This window comes from Felis catus, chromosome C2 (genome assembly GCF_018350175.1).
Source record: "Felis catus isolate Fca126 chromosome C2, F.catus_Fca126_mat1.0, whole genome shotgun sequence".
In the NCBI taxonomy this organism is placed as follows: domain Eukaryota; kingdom Metazoa; phylum Chordata; class Mammalia; order Carnivora; family Felidae; genus Felis; species Felis catus.
Genome location: NC_058376.1, coordinates 132,295,012 through 132,315,430, shown reverse-complemented (window position 1 = coordinate 132,315,430; position 20,419 = coordinate 132,295,012). Strand labels below are relative to the sequence as shown.

Genomic DNA, 20,419 nt, shown 5'->3' with positions numbered 1-20,419 from the left:
CTAACCCATTTCAAGTATTCAATATCCACATGTGGCTAGTGGCTACCATAGAGTATAATTATACATATGACATAATTTTATTTTACCAATTTACCGATTTCATTTACTTCAAAATATACTTATATATATATTTAACACACATGCATATGTTCTTAGACTATTTTAGGGAACCTTTCCACATTCACAAATCATCTGCTTAAGACACAAGGTAACATATTCTAAGTGAAATGCCTTCTTCACTTTCTATGCAGATAAGACCTAAGCTATTAATTTCTAGTTAAGAAACAATTACATGAAAAGGGCTAAAGGGACAAATACAAAATTTTACCTGGTAATCAACTTCTTATTAAATCGTCTTTCATAAGCTGCACTGATAGCCAGTGATGCCACAAAGGAACAATCTGATACTATTGTCTGTTAATAAGAATTTATTAATATATCAATTCGTTCATTCATGTAATTTCAACATTATTTAATCACTGCACCTAAGCACCAACTTTTTATACGGGGTACCCTAACTGTTGCTTGAATACTAAAATAATAAATCGAAATGCTATGCTGCCAACTCATACAAATTTTCTTCAAACGAATCCTAGAAAAACTAAGGTATTTCAATAAAGTTAATTTAGAATACATATGAATGATGTATTTCTTACATGGATAAAAGCATACTTCACCAAATCCACACATTTTTAATGATAATTTAAAGGTATTTTAAAAAATGGTTTATTATCATATTACCAACTGAAGTGAACACGCACATGAAAAGATTCTTGAATCATAATATTTTAGGACCATTGTTTTTATACCAATTGGAAGATATCTCTACGTCAATGCAAAACTTTTATTAATAAAGCTTGCAATAAAGCCATATTGTTGTTCTACCACTGAAGTGTTTTTAATAAGCCTAATATCTCCCTTTTTAAAAAATATATATTTTCTTATCAAAGGTGATGTTCAGATCTTCAACTTTCTCATCTGTAAGAACATATTGATAAACAGGGTCTATATAAAAATCTGTAACTGCTCAAAACACTTACTTATATTATCCCAGTATGTCTAAGTCAAAGTGGGCAGAATAATCTTTCCAATTATACTCATGCACCTCAGTATATAATAAAAACCAAGAAAAAACCCAAATCTACATTTAAATTACTTCAAAATGTTAGCTTTCATATAAAATTATATAAAATATTTACCTGCTTTATGCTAAAACTGGACACAGTATAAATCATTGTAGGATTGTTGGTGAGGTCTTCTGGTCGTACCCATTTGGAAAATGTAGCTTTTTGTTTAGGTGATAACGGTAGCTTGCCCCATCTATCACTGAGGTAATAATAAAAATTAAATACTACTGCTAATAACAAAATTAATCTTTAAAAATAACACAAAAACAAAAGTAAATCTCCTAGAGATTTTTTACGGGGGAGGTATAATGATCATAGCTATGCTTGTACCATCCTAAAATACTGCTTGAAGAATATAATTTAAAAGTTTAATGTTGCATTGTTATATTCAAGGAATTCAGTTTCAATAAAATGGAGCCATTAATTACAATACAAACTGATTCAAATCAAAGGGACCTAGGAAGCTACAGATCCTTACCGTGGCTCGACAGACTCTTCTCTGCAAAGCTAACGTTTAGAGTAGCTAATTACTAAGTAATAACCACGTGTTAGGCATCATGCTAAAGTATTCTACATACGCTATTCATTTATCCTTTAAAACAATTCCATTAAAGCAAGTATTTTTGTAAAAGGCTTAAAGTGATTAATTTGCCAAGGTCACACAGCTAAAAAGTGGCAGAAGTGGTATTTGAATCCAGGTCTCTGGTGCCAAATCCACCATTCTTATCCATTACCCTCTAACTCACTGTGTGTTGGGAATACACTGTGTAGAATTCCTCTAAAATTAATGTATAGCACAGAATAAAAAACATCTACCTTTCCTTAAACCTCTTCTAGAAGAAGGGTAACAGTCTTCAGGTTTCTTAAGATTTCTAGGATAATACAAAGTTTATGATATGCAAACTGAAGCAAATATGCTTTTTGCAGGAAGTGTTGATACTAGGCAAAAGGAGGTTCTGTGATCAGGTGTGATCTACAAACTCCTACATTGTTTTTTTTCATTAGAGGACATCTGTAAATGTTTAATAAACCAAGGTTTATGTAAATTTCTTCGACTATCATATATAACACTTCTCAAACTTTTTGATGATCGTCTCATAGAACCACTGGTGTTCTAGGTAACATTTTGGTACCTGAGTAGTTAACAGTAGCTGATTGTTAATGGAAAATGAGCTGAATGAATTAAGAATAATTTAAAGACAGCCATCACAAAATTTTAGGGGAAAATATAAAGTTAATTCAAATCCATAGTTTAATCACTTTGTATTAACCTGCCATATGAGAATAGAGTAAATCCAAGATTCCTTAATATCCGATCTCTCAAAAGTCCCCACAGTTATCAAATTCAATGTTTTCTTATAACTTTAATCACTCAACCTTTCTAGCCAAAGATTTACAAATTGTGGAGCCCTTCTTCATTAGTCTGTTACCTGTGAATTTTGAAATATTTACTGTTACTTTTTCTTCTGATTACTGGAGCATAATTTAATTAAAGTAGACATGTTCTCTGTCCTTATGAAATTTATAATCCACCGTGGAAGCCTGGCATTAAACAAGTAATCTTATACAAAACATGTAAAATTCCAACTGTGACCAGTGTTATGCCTAAATTAAGGGAATTTGCATGGTGTTACATTTTAGTGTTTCAATTATAAGCATTTTCCCATGTTACTTAATTTCTTGAAAACATGTTGTTCATCGTTGTACAGTATTTGTCTTAAAGACTTTCGGTTGCATGAGCACTAAAAACATGATTTATCTTAACTTGTTACACAAAAACTGGAACTGCAAGTTTACATCTCTACTTGGACATAACCATTTAAGAATATATTAGAATAACTGATTCACACGTTCACAATTACAATATTGATGAATATCTTTTATATCAATTTTTTACTACATCCATAAACACTTTTCAGAAATGGTTTCCTGAAGTGAAATTATTGTTCAAAGGGATACATTTTTTGTTTTCTTGTGTATTGTAAACACTTTGAAGTGTCTGAAATGTACAACCAAATTTTGTAATCTAATTTAGCATTTAACAAAGTAATTATTTTTCTACCAGTTAACCCTTATTATATTAACAATATAACAAGCACCAGTAAGTGCTTTGCATTTTATTGACTAATTACAGTAACACTATGAGGCAGATTCTACTATTATTTTAAAATCTGAGACAGATTTAACAACTTGCCCAGCATCGTACAGGATATGAAACTGGATAGTCTGGCTCTAGAATTTGTGTGCCCTTAACATCGATCAATACTATAGAACCTCTCAGATATAAAAATGTCTCAGACTCTAATCAGTAACCAGCATCAAATGGTTGAGTGCAAAAACTTAGGTTGATAACCCATTGGCTTGGAGATATCAAACTTTTGCCCATCTAAGAATAACAAAACACTAGAAAATGGGAAAGAGCCCTTTTGTTCTTTATAGAGCCTTTTACATATTCTGTATATAATAAACAATCAACTCTGATTTTTTTCTGGTAAGTATAACAAGCTCATTGCAAAAATTTTGAAAAATTTTAAAAAATTAAATCACCCAATTTTCCCATCAAGATAACCACTGTAAATACTGGATGTGTACCTTTATATCTTTTTTCTACATCTCTATAAATACATAAAAAAGGAAAAATACACATACAACATCCAAATTTTTTCTTTTTTAATTTACTACACTGCAAGCGTTTTCCCTACATCTTTCAAAGATGTGTTTTTTATTGGTAGCATAAACATTTACTATAACATAGATGAGCCATTAATTTAATCATTTCCATATTTTTGGATAGTTTGTTTCAACAATTTTTTGCTCACAGATGTTTTCATGAATGCTCTTATTATACACATATTTAGCCAAATCTTTATTTCCTTAGGATTAGAAGCCAGGAGTCATGAACCAAATAACATTTTTAAGGCTCTTCATATAAGTTGCCACAGTGCTGGAAGGCTGTGCTAACCAACACTTTCAAAATTAACCCTTTCTTGAACTGGATTTTAGTAAACAATGACACTGTCATTCCGCAACTTTTCCATTCAATTTCTTTACTGACTTTGTTGTTGGGATTCAAACACCAATTTGACAAACATTTACTGAGGGCTTACTCTGTGCCAGGTACTGTGCTAGTGTAATGGCAGGCAAAAGGAGATTCGTACGTACCCATTACCAGGCAAATGACAACAGAGATACTCTTGCTATGTTGCCTTACCTTTTTCTCACAGCTGTACCTCTCTTCCAAATTTTTATTACAAATTATAATTTCAAGGCTGTGAATTAAGTTGGATTTCAGAGTATGGAAAAACTACAGAAAAATTAAAATGATCTTGGAAATAGAAATTACAATAGTACTTACTTACCAAAAAGGCATTGGATAGGCAAAACGTTCCCTCAGATCAATACTCATGAAAGGAACATATTCTATACCATTTATTTTTGATGTTGTCCTATAAAGCACAAGAAAAAAAATCTAATTGTTCAAGTTTATCTTAACTACCAATCTCATTTAAACGCCTTAAAATTATATGACAAGGTATGGCGCTGTAGTAAAATTAAAGTGACAATCTCATACTGTTGATATCTTTATTTTAATATCATTTTCACAAAATAGTTGAATACCAAAAAATAACCGATACAGTTCAATTCAGTGAGAGTTATCCTTTTAAAACTAACACCCTTCACAACTAAACCATGGTCTCAAGATAAGCCTATACTAAAGGTATCAAAAGTATCCCTGACAGCAGGACACAAAACTTAGGCTTCTATCCTAAGCCCAAAAGGAGAAAGTGATCACTTAGTTATTTTGGAACTTAAAAAACATGACATTTACAATTCTGAAAAATATGTCCTTCAGATTTTCTGGTTATGAGCATGAGCGATGGGTAGTGCAAGAAGGAAGCTATGGTCGTTGACAAATTAAAGAAATGTGGTTTGTAGCAGCTTTGCATATTTTGTGTATATGTTTATTTGTATGTAACAACTATTCTCTTCTTCTGTTTCTTTCCCTCATTTTATTTAGAAGTAGTTTCAGGGTAGCTTCACAATTTAGTCTTTAGGTAATAATATTCAGTGAGACTGTGACTGACCTTGAGGACTGGTTAATAATACAGTGAGCAATGGATACAATGACTGTGTATTCTCATTTTGAGAGGATGAGAACTTTTCACCTGTATAAAGGATAGCTGAATTCTGTTAGGTAGAAATGGTAGAGTTGTTTTGTTGTAGCATGAAATTCAAATGTGTGTACAAAGGAGCATATGGATGCTGAGTGGCCTCAGTGTCGGACTGTTACTTATGGTCTCTCAACTCCAAAACCAGCCTTCTTTGTCCTGTGTGTTGTATTGGTTCATGTGCAATTGTTCTAGGCAAAATGAGTCACATTAGTAGAAGAATGAAAATCTTCAGGAAGAAAAAAAAGAAAACTGCCTTCTGGTGGCGGTTGCAAACGAAGGAAGCCTTTCAGTTCAATTTTAGGAAATTAAAAGTGAGACTACATGACTTGCACAGTTATGAGCACTTTGGATCTCCTCCAACTGAAGAAAAGCCACACTGGCTTTAGCCCATCTACACTGGCTCACAACACAATCACAAGGATTTCCACAACTTTGTTGTTTTGCATTTTTAATATCCCCTGAGGCTGCTTCCAGACTCTGAGTTGGCTTCCTAAACCAGGGATTGGCAAATGTTTTCTGTAAAGAACCAGACAGTACATCATTTTGGCTTTGCAATGAGGTCTCTGTCACATATTCTGTTTTTTCTTCGTTTTCTTTTTTATAACCCTTTAAAGACCATTCCCTTTGCTGACCTAGGTCTAAACTATTTCAAGGTGACAACTGTTTTCCCTAATGGGCTCTGGTTACCAGTTGCATAGATTATGAGTGGTCTACCATAGCTCTATTTTATTAACCTTTTCAGTGTTCAATTTTAAAGTACGTTAGGATTTTCAGAAAGATCTACTAGAAATGCTAACACTAAAATATATGAGAATAAATTTTAACTATTTCAAGTTATGGCTATATGGCAATATAATTTATACCTGAATAAGAGCACAACACACCATAACAAAGATGTGAATACAACTCAGCGAACCTGATGAAAATTAAATTACCTGTGTTGATTATGTTAACAAAATTATTCATTACAATGAATTGTAAACTGATTTACCTGAGAACTTCTATTTCTTCTGCTGTATATCTCTGTCCTTGTGCATCACATGACTGTGGACTTATAAAGGGCTGAGGTCTTTCAAGGAAGGGACTAGTCCCTAGTGGAAAATGTGCTCTCGTTGGAGGTGGCTTTGGTTTGATATTTGTTGACTTGATTTTACATAATGGTTTTGTTAAAGGCTCACTCAATGCTTCTGCTCTATAATAGAAAAAGGTACAGAAAAACTGTTCTAGTTTTTAAGCTTTCCAGAAAATAAAATTTACTTCAAGAACCAGTCAAGCATTCCTAATGTAAAACTAGTAAGATTCATACATACCAGTCAACAGTTCACTACTTAAGCTACTTCCCAAAGTAAGATTCAGTATTTCGCTACTGATAAACATTAATTGATAATATTACTGAGAACATTAATTGAGCACATATTGCATGTCAGATACTATGCAAAGTAAGGGGGATATAAGAATGTATAAAATGCAATCTCTTCTCTTAAGGTGTTCAGAATTTTGTGAGGAAAGAAAGACAACTGCATCAAAAGTAACAGATGCTAGAAGTATTACATGCGAGTGAACGCACGGCAGAAGACATTAACTTAATGACCGAGAAAAAAGGGTGAGTCAAGGGAGGTTTTTCTGAACTGGATGTGTGAGCCACAGAAGTCCACCTGGGGAGTGAGGGAGCATTCTAAGTAGAGAGAAGAGCACGTGCAGATGTGCAGGAGTATGAAATAGCACAAGTTAAAGATAACTTCAAAAGAATGGACGATGCCCCTGTGAAAAGTACAAATGAGAGGCAGGAGAAGATGAGACCAGGGCAAGAGTTGATCATGGAATGTGTCACATGATATCCAAGGAAATTGTGGCTTTGTTTTGTCAAAGGTTCAAACAGAAGTTCTTAACTTGAGGTCCACATAGGAGCTTCAGGAATCTTGTGAACACTGAAATTACATGAAATGTACATGAAAAAAATTTTTATGTACATTTTTCTTAGGAAGAGGACCCATAATTTTGAACAGACCCTCAAAGAAGCCAATGACCGACCCACCCCTCTGTGCTTAGGGTGCACTCAGAGGACACCGGATGGGTTATCCACATGGGTAATAAACATCACCTATGATTCTGACTAGTGAAGTGAAAATGGAGAAGATAACTATGTGTCAAGTGCTCATACCCTCATGAATCTGGAGAGACAAACTAAATGTTAGATGATGGCAACAAAAAGGAAGGATGACTCTTATACCTCAATAAAAAAAAAAGAAGGGCTGGGGGTGGTATAGCTACCTAGTAAGATCCTCAAAAAGAGGTAATTTTATTCATACATAAATGTAATTTCCATCCTTTACTTTCATCTCTAACACTCTTTTTTAAGAGGTATAGTTCTCTTGCACAAATCTATTCATTCTCAAATACCCACTGAGCACATACTGTATGTCTGGCACTCAGCTAGGTGGCTACGGCATTGAACAAAAGAGACAAAATTCTCTGCACTCACAGTTTACATGGAGGGTTGGAGTTCAAAGGAGCACAGACATTCATAATAAACATGATAAAACTGGTAAATGTCATATACTTTAGAAAGTGGTAAGGTCTGTGGGAAAAAGAGTAAGCAAGAGGAAAGTACTGGATGAGATTCCATCTTAAATGAAATGGTTAGGGCAAAGCCTTGTTGGAAAGTGGACATCTGAGCAAAGAGTTGAAAGAGCTACAGATACTATATAATTTGGGGGTATGTATATGGATGCAGGCCAGCGCAATGTCAATTTCTCTAATTTTAATAGTTCTGGAAGGCTCTCTGGAAATCTGGTACGACACAACAGAAGGAAGTCTTCCACTTCAATATCATAATCGTATCAATATCATCATCATTTTCTTTTACACATAGCAAACACTAAATAAAAAGTGTCTTGACTGATTTGTTATTTCTTGAGTTGAAAGCAGGGAACTAGAAAGAAATAAATTCACCCAGAGGAAGGTCGACTTGCTCTAGATCTCAGGTTAAAGATGGACGTTTGTCACTACGAACTCTACAACACATTTAGAGACATCTGTCAAATTTAAGTAACACAGTACACTGCCATCCATAAGAACTTGAGTGACCAAAACTCACCTATCTAGTGCCTGTCGAGCCAACTGTTTCAGTTTATTTTGCAGAGTTTTATCAGCAGTTTCATAAGACTTAAGAGAAAGAGAGACAGACATTCTGAAGCATAATTGTTTTCTTTGCTTGATCCATATTTCTAAGCAGATAATTTACAACGCAATATATTTCTTCAAATAACGAGAGAATAAACCAAGATGACCATTTGTTTTCATCCTTAAAGGTATCATTTAAAACAGCATTGAAAACATGTCACTGAGGTAAACTTTAAGACCACGTCATGTGGTAAACGAGCCACAACTGTACAAACATGGTGTCATGGAAAGCTGAGCAGCAGGAGCCTCAGGAGACCAACACTCACCCCCAGTCTCAGGTTCCTACAGAATCAGGCAAGATGGTTTCCCTGGACAAAAAGCCAGTCCTCTGACAATACTGAGAACACCACTCTCTATCATTCCACCTCATCTTCCTGTCAAATACACTACACTGCTCTCTCTCATGCCCTAGATGTCCCTTAAAGCTAACTGTCCCAAACAGGGTCCAGAGGAAGCAGTAAAAGCCCCTCAGCATATAGATTTTACATTGCAACACAATAAAGCTCTCCCAAACCACTTATTTTTTAATGTATGAAATTAAAAAAAAAATGGGGGGAGGTTTATTCTAAATTCATGGATTTGTGCTGGTGAATTCTTCCTGTAATAATTTTAGGTACATGGGTTTAAACAGGTTAAAAAATAACACCTAAAATTAAAAACAACAACAACCTTGCCTAACGATTCAATCTTAAAACTCCATTTTTTAACAAAATGTTAAAAATCCATCATTATCTACTCTTCATCATCTTTTAATGAGGAGTGACTTAATTATATTTCTTAACGATACAGTAATTTTTTTCTTAAAGGAATTGTTAAATAAAATTCACCAGTAACAGAAGAAATCTCTTCGCTTAATCCCACCAAATTTAGTAGCTATACATACGGTTTTCAGACAGAGATCTACAGCTTCGGTATACAATTCTATGGCATCTTCCACATTCCCTTTTTCATCTTCGTCAAAAGCTTGTGTAACAAGGAAATGAGCACGCTCTAAGTCCAACTGCTGTTTTGATTTCAAAGGATCTGCACTCTTTGACTGAACTAGGATAGGAAAAGGGCCATACAGATGAAATATTACATTTATGTGTATTTATATATATCCAGGAAACACACCACTTTAATACATTTAAGACATTTTTTATCAAAACTTTGTAATTTTTCATTTTAAAAACAAGGTCAAATAATGATCCCTAAAAACTAATTTCTCCCCTTTCAATCTGAATTTTAAGGCCTAAAAAAAAAAAAAATCCCTACTTTTGTAATTCATCACACAATACATGCCAGAGACCAAAATAATCAAAAATGTATTATTTACAAAAAAAAAAAAAATTTCCCCTGAATTTATCCTTGCCAGCACTTTCTTCCTTTAAAAAATAAAACACCTGGAGTACTCCTCACATACCCCTGCCCTGCCCCAAAGACAAAACAAAAAAATTTGGAAAATGTTGATTCTAAAGAAACTCTACTTTATTTAAGGAAATTAAAACAATGTTTTTCAGTACAGACAATAATTGTGTGGCACAGTATCTTAGGCCCTGATGATAAAGTTCCTGCTGTTTCCTATTCATCTGAGTCCAGGTTAAATAATCATGTATTTTTACTGCTCTTTGAAATAAGTGTTTGTTTTTAATATAAAGGTTTCTAAGGGACTTATTTCAAGAATGTAAAAAATCTGGGGCGCCTGGGTGGCGCAGTCGGTTAAGCGTCCGACTTCAGCCAGGTCACGATCTCGCGGTCCGTGAGTTCAAGCCCCGCGTCGGGCTCTGGGCTGATGGCTCAGAGCCTGGAGCCTGTTTCCGATTCTGTGTCTCCCTCTCTCTCTGCCCCTCCCCCGTTCGTGCTCTGTCTCTCTCTGTCCCCAAAATAAATAAACGTTGAAAAAAAAAAATTAAAAAAAAAAAAAGAATGTAAAAAATCTCTTACAACTAAATAATAAAAAGACAACTCCAATTTTAAAAATGAGTGTGATGATTAATCTTATCAATTTGTATCAACTCTAACTGGGTGCCTAGATACTTGTCTAGACTTGGTTTCCAGGTACATCTAAGAGAGTGATTCTGAATGAAATTAACCTTTGAATTGGTAGTAAAAGCAGACTGTCTTCCCCAATGTGGGTGGGCATCAACTAATCCCCTGAGGAGCTGAAAAGAATAAAAAGGCAGAGGAAGGGAGAATTTACTGTCTCCAAATGATGGCTTTCTCTCTGTCTGTCTGTCTGTCTGTCTCTCTCTCTCTTTTTATTTAAGTCTTTTCCTGCCCCAGGGACTGGGACTTACACAATCAACTCCCCTGCCTCTCAGCTTTTCGACTTGGACAGAACTATACCACTGGCTTTCTTAGGTCTTTCTTGCTTGCAGACTGTACACGATGGGATTTCTTAGCCTCCATAATGAGGCTCTGTTATGATTCAATTCCTTATGCTAAATATCTTTATATCCTATTGCTTCCGTTTCTCTGGAAAGCCCTGATTTACATAATAGGCAAAAGATCTGTACAACCCTTTCTCCAAAGACATTCAAATGGCCAACTGGCCCATGAGAAGATGCTCAACATTAGCCAGCAGGGAAATGCATACCAAAACCCAAGATGCCACATTTATACCCACTGGGGTGGCTAAAATTAAGAAAGACAGAAAATAATAAATGTTGGTAAGAATGTGAAGGAAATGGAACCCTCATACATTGCTGGTGGAAATAAATGGTGTTGCTACTTCGGAAAACAGTTCAGCAGTTCCTCAAAAAGTTAGACATAAAACTACCACATGACCCAGCAACTTCACTCCTGGGTATATATCAAAGAGAACTAACAATCTATGTCCACACAAAAACACACACACGTACATTCCAAACAGTATTATTCACAACAGCCAAAAGGTAGAAGCAAGACAATGTCCATCAAACTGATGAATTGATAAACAACACATGGTATATTGACACAATGGCTTTATTATTCAGCCATAAAAAGGAATGAAGTGTTGACACATACTACAACACGGATAAACCCTGAAAACATTAATGCTAAAGGAAAGAAGTCAGACACAAAAGGCTACATACTGGATGACTCTATTTACATGAAATGTCCAGAATAGGCAACTCCAGGGAGATACAAAGTAGGTTAGTGTAGTGGCTGCTAGAGGACAGTGGGTGGGAGGAATGGAGAGGGGGTGACTACTAATGGATAAGAGGTTTCTTTTGGGGCAACAAAAATGTTCTACAATTAGCAGTGATGGCTGCACAACTCTGGAAATATACTAAAAACCACTGAATTGTATACTCTAAAAAGGTGAATCTTATGGTAAGTGAATTACAGCTCAATAAAGCTGTTATTAAAAAAAAAAAAAAAAGCTGGGGCGCCTGGGTGGCGCAGTCGGTTAAGCGTCCGACTTCAGCCAGGTCACCATCTCGCGGTCCGTGAGTTCGAGCCCCGCGTCAGGCTCTGGGCTGATGGCTCAGAGCCTGGAGCCTGTTTCCGATTCTGTGTCTCCCTCTCTCTCTGCCCCTCCCCCGTTCGTGCTCTGTCTCTCTCTGTCCCAAAAATAAATAAACGTTGGAAAAAAAAAAAAAAAAAGCTTCACATTTTCTCTCTTAAAGGTATGGTGGCAACTTTTTAGAACTTTAACACCTCTCTGAAGCATATACTCATCCCATTTACAAAATGAAGACACCAAAGTTCAAAAATGTTAAAATATCTAGCCCAAAGTTTCTCGGTCACACATGACTGACATTTTCATAATTCTTTGCTGTAGACTATCCTCTGCATCAGAGGATCTTTAGTAAGATCTCTAGCCTTTACCCAACTAGTTGCCATAGTATACTTCCTACCTCTCCCTATTCTAAAACCCCAAAAATCTCTCCAGACACTGCCCAAAATCTTCTGAGGTACAAAACTGTTCCCAGTTGAGATGGACTGATCTGGCCTAAGGTTTTGCAGCTACAAGCTACAATTTAGATCTTTTAATTCTAAATCTTGAGCTCTTTATACTATACTGGTGAATTTCAAACTGTGTTACCCTTCCCCACCCAGAAATCAACTTATCCCTCAAGAGTCCCCTGTCAGCAAAACTTGTTTTACACATTGTCTGAAATGTTCACCTGAAAAGGGATTCTTTTGCTTAAAATAATAATTAATCCATTGGATTCTCTACAAATTATACTTCATTTGTTGAACAAAGAGGGTCAAAAAGCTAGCAAAACAATTAAGGTACGCTATGCTTTAAAAATCCTTTTGAACTTTACTTCTGTTTCACTGGCAAACCTTTATTCCTCAAGAGATTAGAGTTGTCACAATCCATGCCTGAATATCACATTTAAAAATATCTTATTTATAAACTCATTTGGCTGGGAAGACAGAGTTACTTTGAATTTCATGTTATTTTGACTACATGAATCAGCAGAACTTTGTATTAATTGAGGCCCTAATACACAGGCAGATGACTTTTCAATACACGCAATTTCTGGGCACTGTCTTAAACTAAACTATCTCGTCCTTAAGAGGATTATCCTAACAAGAAATCCAATGATGGGATCTACTTTTTCCTAACCATGTGCTAATAACTGCTCTGATCTACTGAGAACAAGTGATGGAAAACAGCACAAAGTCCAGCACGGAATGCTGAATAAAGACTCCTCTAAGCTGCTTGTGGTTTTATTACAGGGTCACAGAAGAAAAGGGGTAAGAAGAGCTCTTAGTGAGATGAATCCATTTTTAAGGCTAAATATCAGTAGGCTACCACTTCCTTTTCTACCATGTCAACAGCAGATTTTGACAGCAGCCACATACCTCTAACAAAACTGTGATCATTAAGCCTGTGTGCTTGTGTCACAGCATTTGCCATGCTGTTTACTATAAAAGTAAATACAAGTTGTTCCAGGTATCAACTTACATGTTGGTTTCCAAGATATGGCTTAAAAAAAGAGTTTAGTTAAGGTCTTGAGGTTGAGGATACTGATATAGAAGAGATTATGAACACGCTGCTGAAGTCGTTAACACTGGAGACATAACCCCTGAACAATGAAGAGGTTAGGGGCACTGACAGAAATCCGCATGTAACTTTTGACTCCCGCAAAACTTAACTACTAATAGCCTACTGCTCACTGGAAGCCTTACAAGTTGATAAACACATATTTTAAATATGTGTTATATACTATATTCTTACAATAAAGTAAGCTAGACAAAAGAAGATGTTATTAAGAAAATCATAAGGAAGAAAATATATTCACAGTACCATAAAAAAAGTCTGTGTGTAAGTGGACCTACACAGTTCAAACCCCTGTTTGTTCAAGGGTCAACTGAAGTCATTTAATCTTAATATCAGGAGAGGGCATGTGACAGATATTTAAAAAGTAGACTTTAACAGGGTCCTAATCCTGACTCTGCCACTGATACAGTTTAAATATAGGTAATTCAGTATCTCTGTACTCCTGAGAAATTAGAGGAGACTGGACTATATTATCCCTAAGTTTCCTATTCACAGATCTATCACTTATTTCCACATTATGACTTATAAAGACATGACTACCAAAAAAGAAATGAGCAGCAAGAGTGAAGATCAAGACGTAATGATGAAAATGAAAAGGAAAGAGAAACATAGGGGGCTAATGTAACACTATATATGTCAACTATACTTAATAAAAATTAAAAAAAGAGAAACATAGGGGGAAAGGATGTGATGAGAGAAGGAAAAAAATGACATTTAGTAGTCCTTTACTAACCTGCTGAATGCAAAGCCTGAACTCTTTCCAGATACTCATTTATTTTTTCTTGAATATGTTCCAGGCTTGATCCTGCCATCTCAGCATAAATTAAGGCTTGTGCAGCTTCCTAAAAAAAAATAAAAATAAAAAAAATAAAAAATCAAAGGAATCTAATAAATGAATTACAATTTGAATTTTCTCTACCACTTTCTAACTCACTACTGCTTTCTATAAATGACAAAATAAGGTCTTTAAGACAGTAGTAAGTGGGGTTTATATAACCCCCCGATACCTTTTCTTCAGTTCTCAATTTTTTCATAATGTTAAAAATTTATGAACTCAAATATGAGATTATAAACATTTTCTCAGGATAGCTGTACTTCTACGTTTTCTGCTTTCCTTTTTTATGCAATAGGTCAGACTTAAAATTATATACCTTGAAAATATGAATTAGGCCTGAAAAGCATTAGAATAAGTATATAATAATAATACTGGTTATTACTGGTTCATACTAATAGGCTAATGATAACTGAAAAAATTAAGTGTCAAAAAAAGATTGTAAGAAATTATAAAGCTTAGGGTGCCTTGCTGGCTCAGTCAGTAGAGTATGCGACTCCTGATCTCAAGGTTCCAAGTTTGAGCCCCTTGTTGAATGTTGAGATTAAAAATTAAAAAAAAAGGGGGGGGATTATAAAGGTTAAATATCTCACAGTGGAAAATCTTTTTTTCCATGTAAAATATTGCCAAAGGGTGACACATTTTTTTTAAACTTTATTTTGAGACAGAGAGAGAGATCATGCCAGCTTGGAGGGACAGATTGAGAGAAAGAATCCCAAGCAGCACTATGCAGAGCTGGAACTCAGGAACAGTGAGATCATGACCTGACCCCAAATCAAGGGTCGGACTCTTGACTGAGCCACCTAGGTGCCCTTTTAAATCTATTTTAAAGCAGATTTCAGTTGTACGGAATCAACGTATTTTAATTAAGAAAATCTGCATTCATCTTCCAGTTCTTTTAATACTCCCATAGCCAGTTATGCTGCGGCTAGTTCTCCCCATTACCATTTTAGGATAACAGGTTACAAATGCTATGGTGAGAAGGACCATAAAGAGATTTCTCCATGCAACACCTTCCTAGCAATAACCTAAGCATGTGCACTTTGCAGAGGCTGTTGCCAAATTGTCTGGATCCAAAGAAGCCAGCTATCTACTGAACAAAACTTTCTGAATACAGTTAGTGGAGCAGGGGTTGTTTCACTGAACTTAACAAAATCAGTAAGAAGAGTATGGTTTTGATCCATATGAAAATTTATTGAAAGGCTGTGGGGGGTAAGGAAGATGATTTCCTCAGATTCTGTAACTCAAACATTTCATAGGAGAAAGAAAATTTTACATGTAAACATTAAATATTTTATGTACTATTATTATCTAAATACAACATAGTTTATCTCAAACTGATGTTATATATGTATAAATATATATTTCATACCTCCAATTATCTTGCATGTAAATACTGATTTTCAAATAACTATCTGGCTTAAAAGAAATAAAGCCAACTAAAAACTTGCTGGTATCAGTTTTTATTCATTTAATCTATATTTGAAAATGACAATTAAGGAATCCCTCAACAACAGTATGAAGACAGAAAATGCTAAATATCTGGTAAAGTTTACATAAACAGTTCCTAGAAGCACAACCACTTTTCTGACTTTCTCAAGGATAAAAAATTCTTCATGCATGCAATCTTACAGCAAAATAAGAGGCACTGGTATAGTATTTTCTTTTGCTTTAGACAAAGCTGTTTCATATGGCACTATTTTAACCTATGAATATCTGTCAGTTATTTCACAAAAGTAAAACACATTGAATTTTAAACACATACCACCTTCGCGAAATTGTTCAAAAAAAAAGTCCAAAAGGAATGATTCTGAAACACACCAAAAGTCTCTAAATATGGATTATTAAATGAAGGCAATAAAATAATAATCTGAGAAAAGCAAACCACACATTACTGATAGCAAACACGTTTATATATAAAAAAAATTACTACTACTGGTATGATCAAAGTCCGACATTCTTTCTTTAAAAAAAAAAAAAAAGATGACTGTATCACGAGGATACAGCTACCTCCACTAGGAAGCAGAGGCCATGGCTAAGAGCTGGAGGAGTGTATTTGCAAATCCTCAGGACCGGAGAGCAGAGAGTGGGCTGTAGAAGGTCATATTCTTTAATTATTCCGCCCCCGGTAACTTAGGAATAAACTGCCAAGAAATGTGTAAAGCGTTAGTTATAAGGAGATTAACCGCACCAATACTTATGATGCTGAAAAATCAGAATGAACCTAAATGTCCATTAGTCTGTAAATAAATTATGGCACATCCACACAATGGAATACTACGCATCTGTCGTTAATAAGATTAAACAAGCAACTTTAATGACTTTTTTAAAGCTCAAATACAAAGAACAGGCTAAAATACTATCAACAGTACAATCCAAGTTTGTCTTGTACAGAGAAGCTGAATCACTGTGTTGTTCACCTGAAACTCATGTAACGTTCCACGTCAACTATACTCGCTTTTTTTAAACGTGTGTACGTGCATACGCGTAGACAAACAAGCACAAAGATAAATGCTCCGGTAAGAGACGTGTTATTCTTCTTTAAAACTTTATTTTCTTCAAAGAACATGCATTATTTCAGTGTTTATCAGAGACCACTTCCCACTAGCCATAAATCAGAGCCAAATGACAGCGAGAATTAGCTGGCTACTTAACAACCCATGCCTAACTACTGCTGCCATGCGTAGCTCAACGGTGGACACTGGCCATCCAAGACTGTAACCAGAGAAGTGGTGGCTCCCAAGCCGCTACCAAACCCGCCCACGGTGGCAGGAGCCCGGGTGGCCTCTCCCCTGCAAAGGAGCGCAACAGAGCAGGAAGAGGGAAAAGCAAAGCTCAGTGGGCCTGGCCGCCGCGGCACCTGGACCCGCCCCCTGGCTTCATAAACAGTGCAGCGATCCCCCCGCTCTACCTTGTAGTAAAACACAGCCTCGGAGTAGCGACCTTCGTGGTCGCGCTGCACCGCCAGCCGGGCGAACTGCACGGCGTCCCGCTCCAGCGCCGTGGCGTCCATGGCGCCAAGGCCCGGCACCGGCGGAGGGAGGGAGGGAAAACCTGACGAACGAAGGCTCCTGGCCGACCTCCGCACAGGCCGGGAGGCGGACTCGAGAACGCCGCCAAAAGTGCAGCAAAGTTTATTTTCAGTGACTGAGGGAGGAGAGCGGGTCTTCCCAGCCCGGGTCCGCGGCTACACCGAGCCGCCTCAACGCCGCGCCGGTTCCCAGCCTGTACGGCCGCCCCACTTCTCGGCCACCGCATTTCCCCCGTCCCGCCCACCGGTTCCACTGCGCAGGCGCAGCCCGACCCTCGGGAGTTTCTCGGGAGATGGGGCGGCGGAGACCGGGCTCGCGGGAGTACGTGGGTGATAGGCGGGGCCTGGCCTGCGCGGCGGCAGCGCGCACGTGATCGCCAAGGCTCCGGGGATTGGGCAGACGAAAGCAGAGTGGAGTCCGGGTGGCACACCTCCCCTTGGTTTGCGGGGGTGTGGCAATGCCTACGGCGGCTGTTGCTGGCAACGCTAGGCAGGAGCGGCGCATGCGCCTTAGGGAGCTGTTTTCTCCACAATGTGTAAAGGTGGGGGAAGCGTAAAGGGCCATGGAAGAACAGTTTCCAGAGTCATCTGGACCGATTTCTTAAAAATTAGGGACGTAAAATAGGACATAGGATTCTCTTAAGATACCCTTTAATAGCATTTATTTTCTATCAACTCAGTCATAACCCTATATAGCACCCCCCACCGTGTGTGATGTTGGTTGAATTGTCAACAAACAAGGTGATTTATCTTCACTTGTACTTATCCTTTGTTCAACTCAATGCTGTTGTAATTAATGGCTTAATTAGGTGGCTATTTGATTAATGTCTTCCTCATGTGGCAATGTGGATGAAAGTCGAAATTCAATCATGATGATTCAAAGCAGCAAGACACCAGAGTACATATTGCATGGTTCTGTCCATAAGAAACACTGGAAAGGACAAGTCTAATCAATAATGCTAGAAATCAATAATTGGGGAGGGATACAAGGGAAACTTGGGATAATGGAAATTTTTTTATGTCTTTTATGTCTTTTTACGTGTGCTAAAATGTAAACGTTTGTCAAAACCCATTAAAGTCTACGTTTTACATGTGTGATACAATGTTTTTCTTAATAACACCTTAATAAATTTTTTTTGTCATAGTCTTTATTTAAATGGAACTTTCCATAGTTTCTTTAATTCTTCACATTTAGTGACGTTAATATAGTAACTATCAAACTGGGCTGTTGTAAAAAGCACAAGAGTTGGACGCTGTGTGGAACAAAGATAGTTCTCGTCACTAGCTACTATATACAGTTTTATAACTGAAGCAGGGATGGCTTCTGTCTTTACCAGTTTTATGGTAATACTGAACACAAGCCTTGATCCACAGCAGGTGTTTAGCAAGTATTGTCAAACATGAATGAATGAACTCCCCTACTAAATATATTCAATGTGCCCTCCCCCATCTTGATTACTGAAGAATGAAATATAAATTCCTTAGCATAGATTAGAAGGTCCTTCAGAACATGACCTCAGGCCATATTCCCAAGGTATTTACAGTCACTATCTTGCACAAACTGATTAGAGGCTACAGCAGACAAATGCAGTTTTACTCATAAGAGGATTTCTATGACTTATGTTCTTTCCTTCATTACAGCTTATAGAATTCCTAGTCCATCTTGAAGGAAGCCTTTTCTAGCACTCCTACGTAGTTGTGATCCCTTCCCGTACTTATTCATTTATTCCCCATACACGTAATCCTATTTCTTATTCATTTATTCAATGAACACTGGACACCTACTTTGTGTCAGAGACAGAGCTACTACATATTGAAGACACAAAGGCAAGAGAGTGAAATAAGGCAGGGTAAAAGCAAGTTGAAGCTCCAAAATATCTGCAGTCTCGGCGAAATGGAGTTTTCTAATCCATGAACAGAGTAAATCTCTTCATGTGTTCAGGTCTGTTTTATCATAATAATGTTTTACAGTGCACAGGTCTTGCACATCATTGAATAAATTTTATCACTAAGCATATCACTAATGCTATTTTCAATTGCATGGCTTAGTTTCAATTGTTTTTGGTAGTGTATAGGAAGAGAATTGATATTTATTTATTGACCTTGTATTGAGTAATTATGAATTCTCCAGAAATCTTGAGAGTTTGGTGGTAGAACCTCATGACAGGCCACCTCCGTGGACCATCTGCCAGGATGCCCAATCACACCTCCACCTTAGGCTAGGTGTGTGACATGTACCACAGTAGAACTTGTCCAATGTTAAGGTCAAAAGTCCAAATGCCCTCATCCTGCACCATGACAGCCCACATGGAGAGCTGGGACAGACCCAGAGGGAGGGGTAGGCTTGAGAAGACACTGATCAGCACACAAGCCCTCCTCAGGATGCCCCATGGATTGTCGAATCCCTTGCCGCCCTCCCTGCAAATGGCTTCACTGTCACAGCAGCAAAATAAAGAAGCAGCAAAAGTTTTGCAATTCAGCCTTGCAAAGGGCTTCGGGGAAATAGCACTGCCCTGGGACGCTGTAGGTGGAAGAGAGAATATCATTGCTAGTAGTAGTGTATTACTCTCTTTAAAGTTCCCTGCCTAGGAATGGTCATTTGTTACTTTGGTCAACAAATGCTAAGAATTCCTTCCACCGGACATGGGGGGGGGGGGTTCGAACAAAGGGACCGAAGCGGTTCACACTCGAGCCCGTAGGAGGCACAGAAGCTAACAGTGCAAACACCACTGGATGACTGCTGAGAGAGGGGGCAGGCAGGGGCTGGCAGGGCCAGAGGAGCAGCTTGTCAATCAGCCTGGGGAGTCTCACCCCCAGTCCCAGAGGAAGGCAGACAAGAGCAAAGCAGAGAGGAATAGAGGGATGTGTCAGTCTCAGGATGAGGCAGGAGTGTGGAGCCAGGGTGCAGGGAGGATTTCCGTTCCCGGGTATGGCTGTATGGCTGTATGGCTGTTCCCGGGTATGGCTGTATGGCTGTATGGCTGTGGGGAAGTGACGGCAATGACCCTGGAAGGAGGCAGGGCTCCTCACACTTTGGCTGAATTGGGCTCACCTGGGGGGGTAGTGGGGTTCCACCCCCAGGGTTTCTGATTCAGC

General features: G+C 37.4%; 1 protein-coding gene across 2 annotated transcripts in view; it reads right to left on the bottom strand.

Moving 5' to 3' along the window:
- The window catches only part of CAPN7 (calpain 7), a 41,445-nt gene extending 23,870 nt beyond the window's left edge, over nucleotides 1–17,575 (bottom strand). Inside the window, exons 1-8 of one of the 2 annotated variants that reach the window (XM_045037629.1) lie at nucleotides 17,204–17,575; nucleotides 14,194–14,302; nucleotides 9,366–9,523; nucleotides 8,397–8,464; nucleotides 6,291–6,491; nucleotides 4,487–4,573; nucleotides 1,200–1,326; nucleotides 329–414 (exon numbers count right to left, since the gene is read on the bottom strand). In XM_045037629.1, coding sequence (XP_044893564.1) covers nucleotides 329–414; nucleotides 1,200–1,326; nucleotides 4,487–4,573; nucleotides 6,291–6,491; nucleotides 8,397–8,464; nucleotides 9,366–9,523; nucleotides 14,194–14,302; nucleotides 17,204–17,305 — 938 coding nt within the window. In that variant the 5' untranslated portion in view covers nucleotides 17,306–17,575. The remainder of the gene's footprint in view (nucleotides 1–328; nucleotides 415–1,199; nucleotides 1,327–4,486; nucleotides 4,574–6,290; nucleotides 6,492–8,396; nucleotides 8,465–9,365; nucleotides 9,524–14,193; nucleotides 14,303–17,203) is intronic. The other variant, XM_006936421.5, reaches the window with a different exon arrangement.
- Between the last annotated feature and the right edge of the window lie 2,844 nt (nucleotides 17,576–20,419).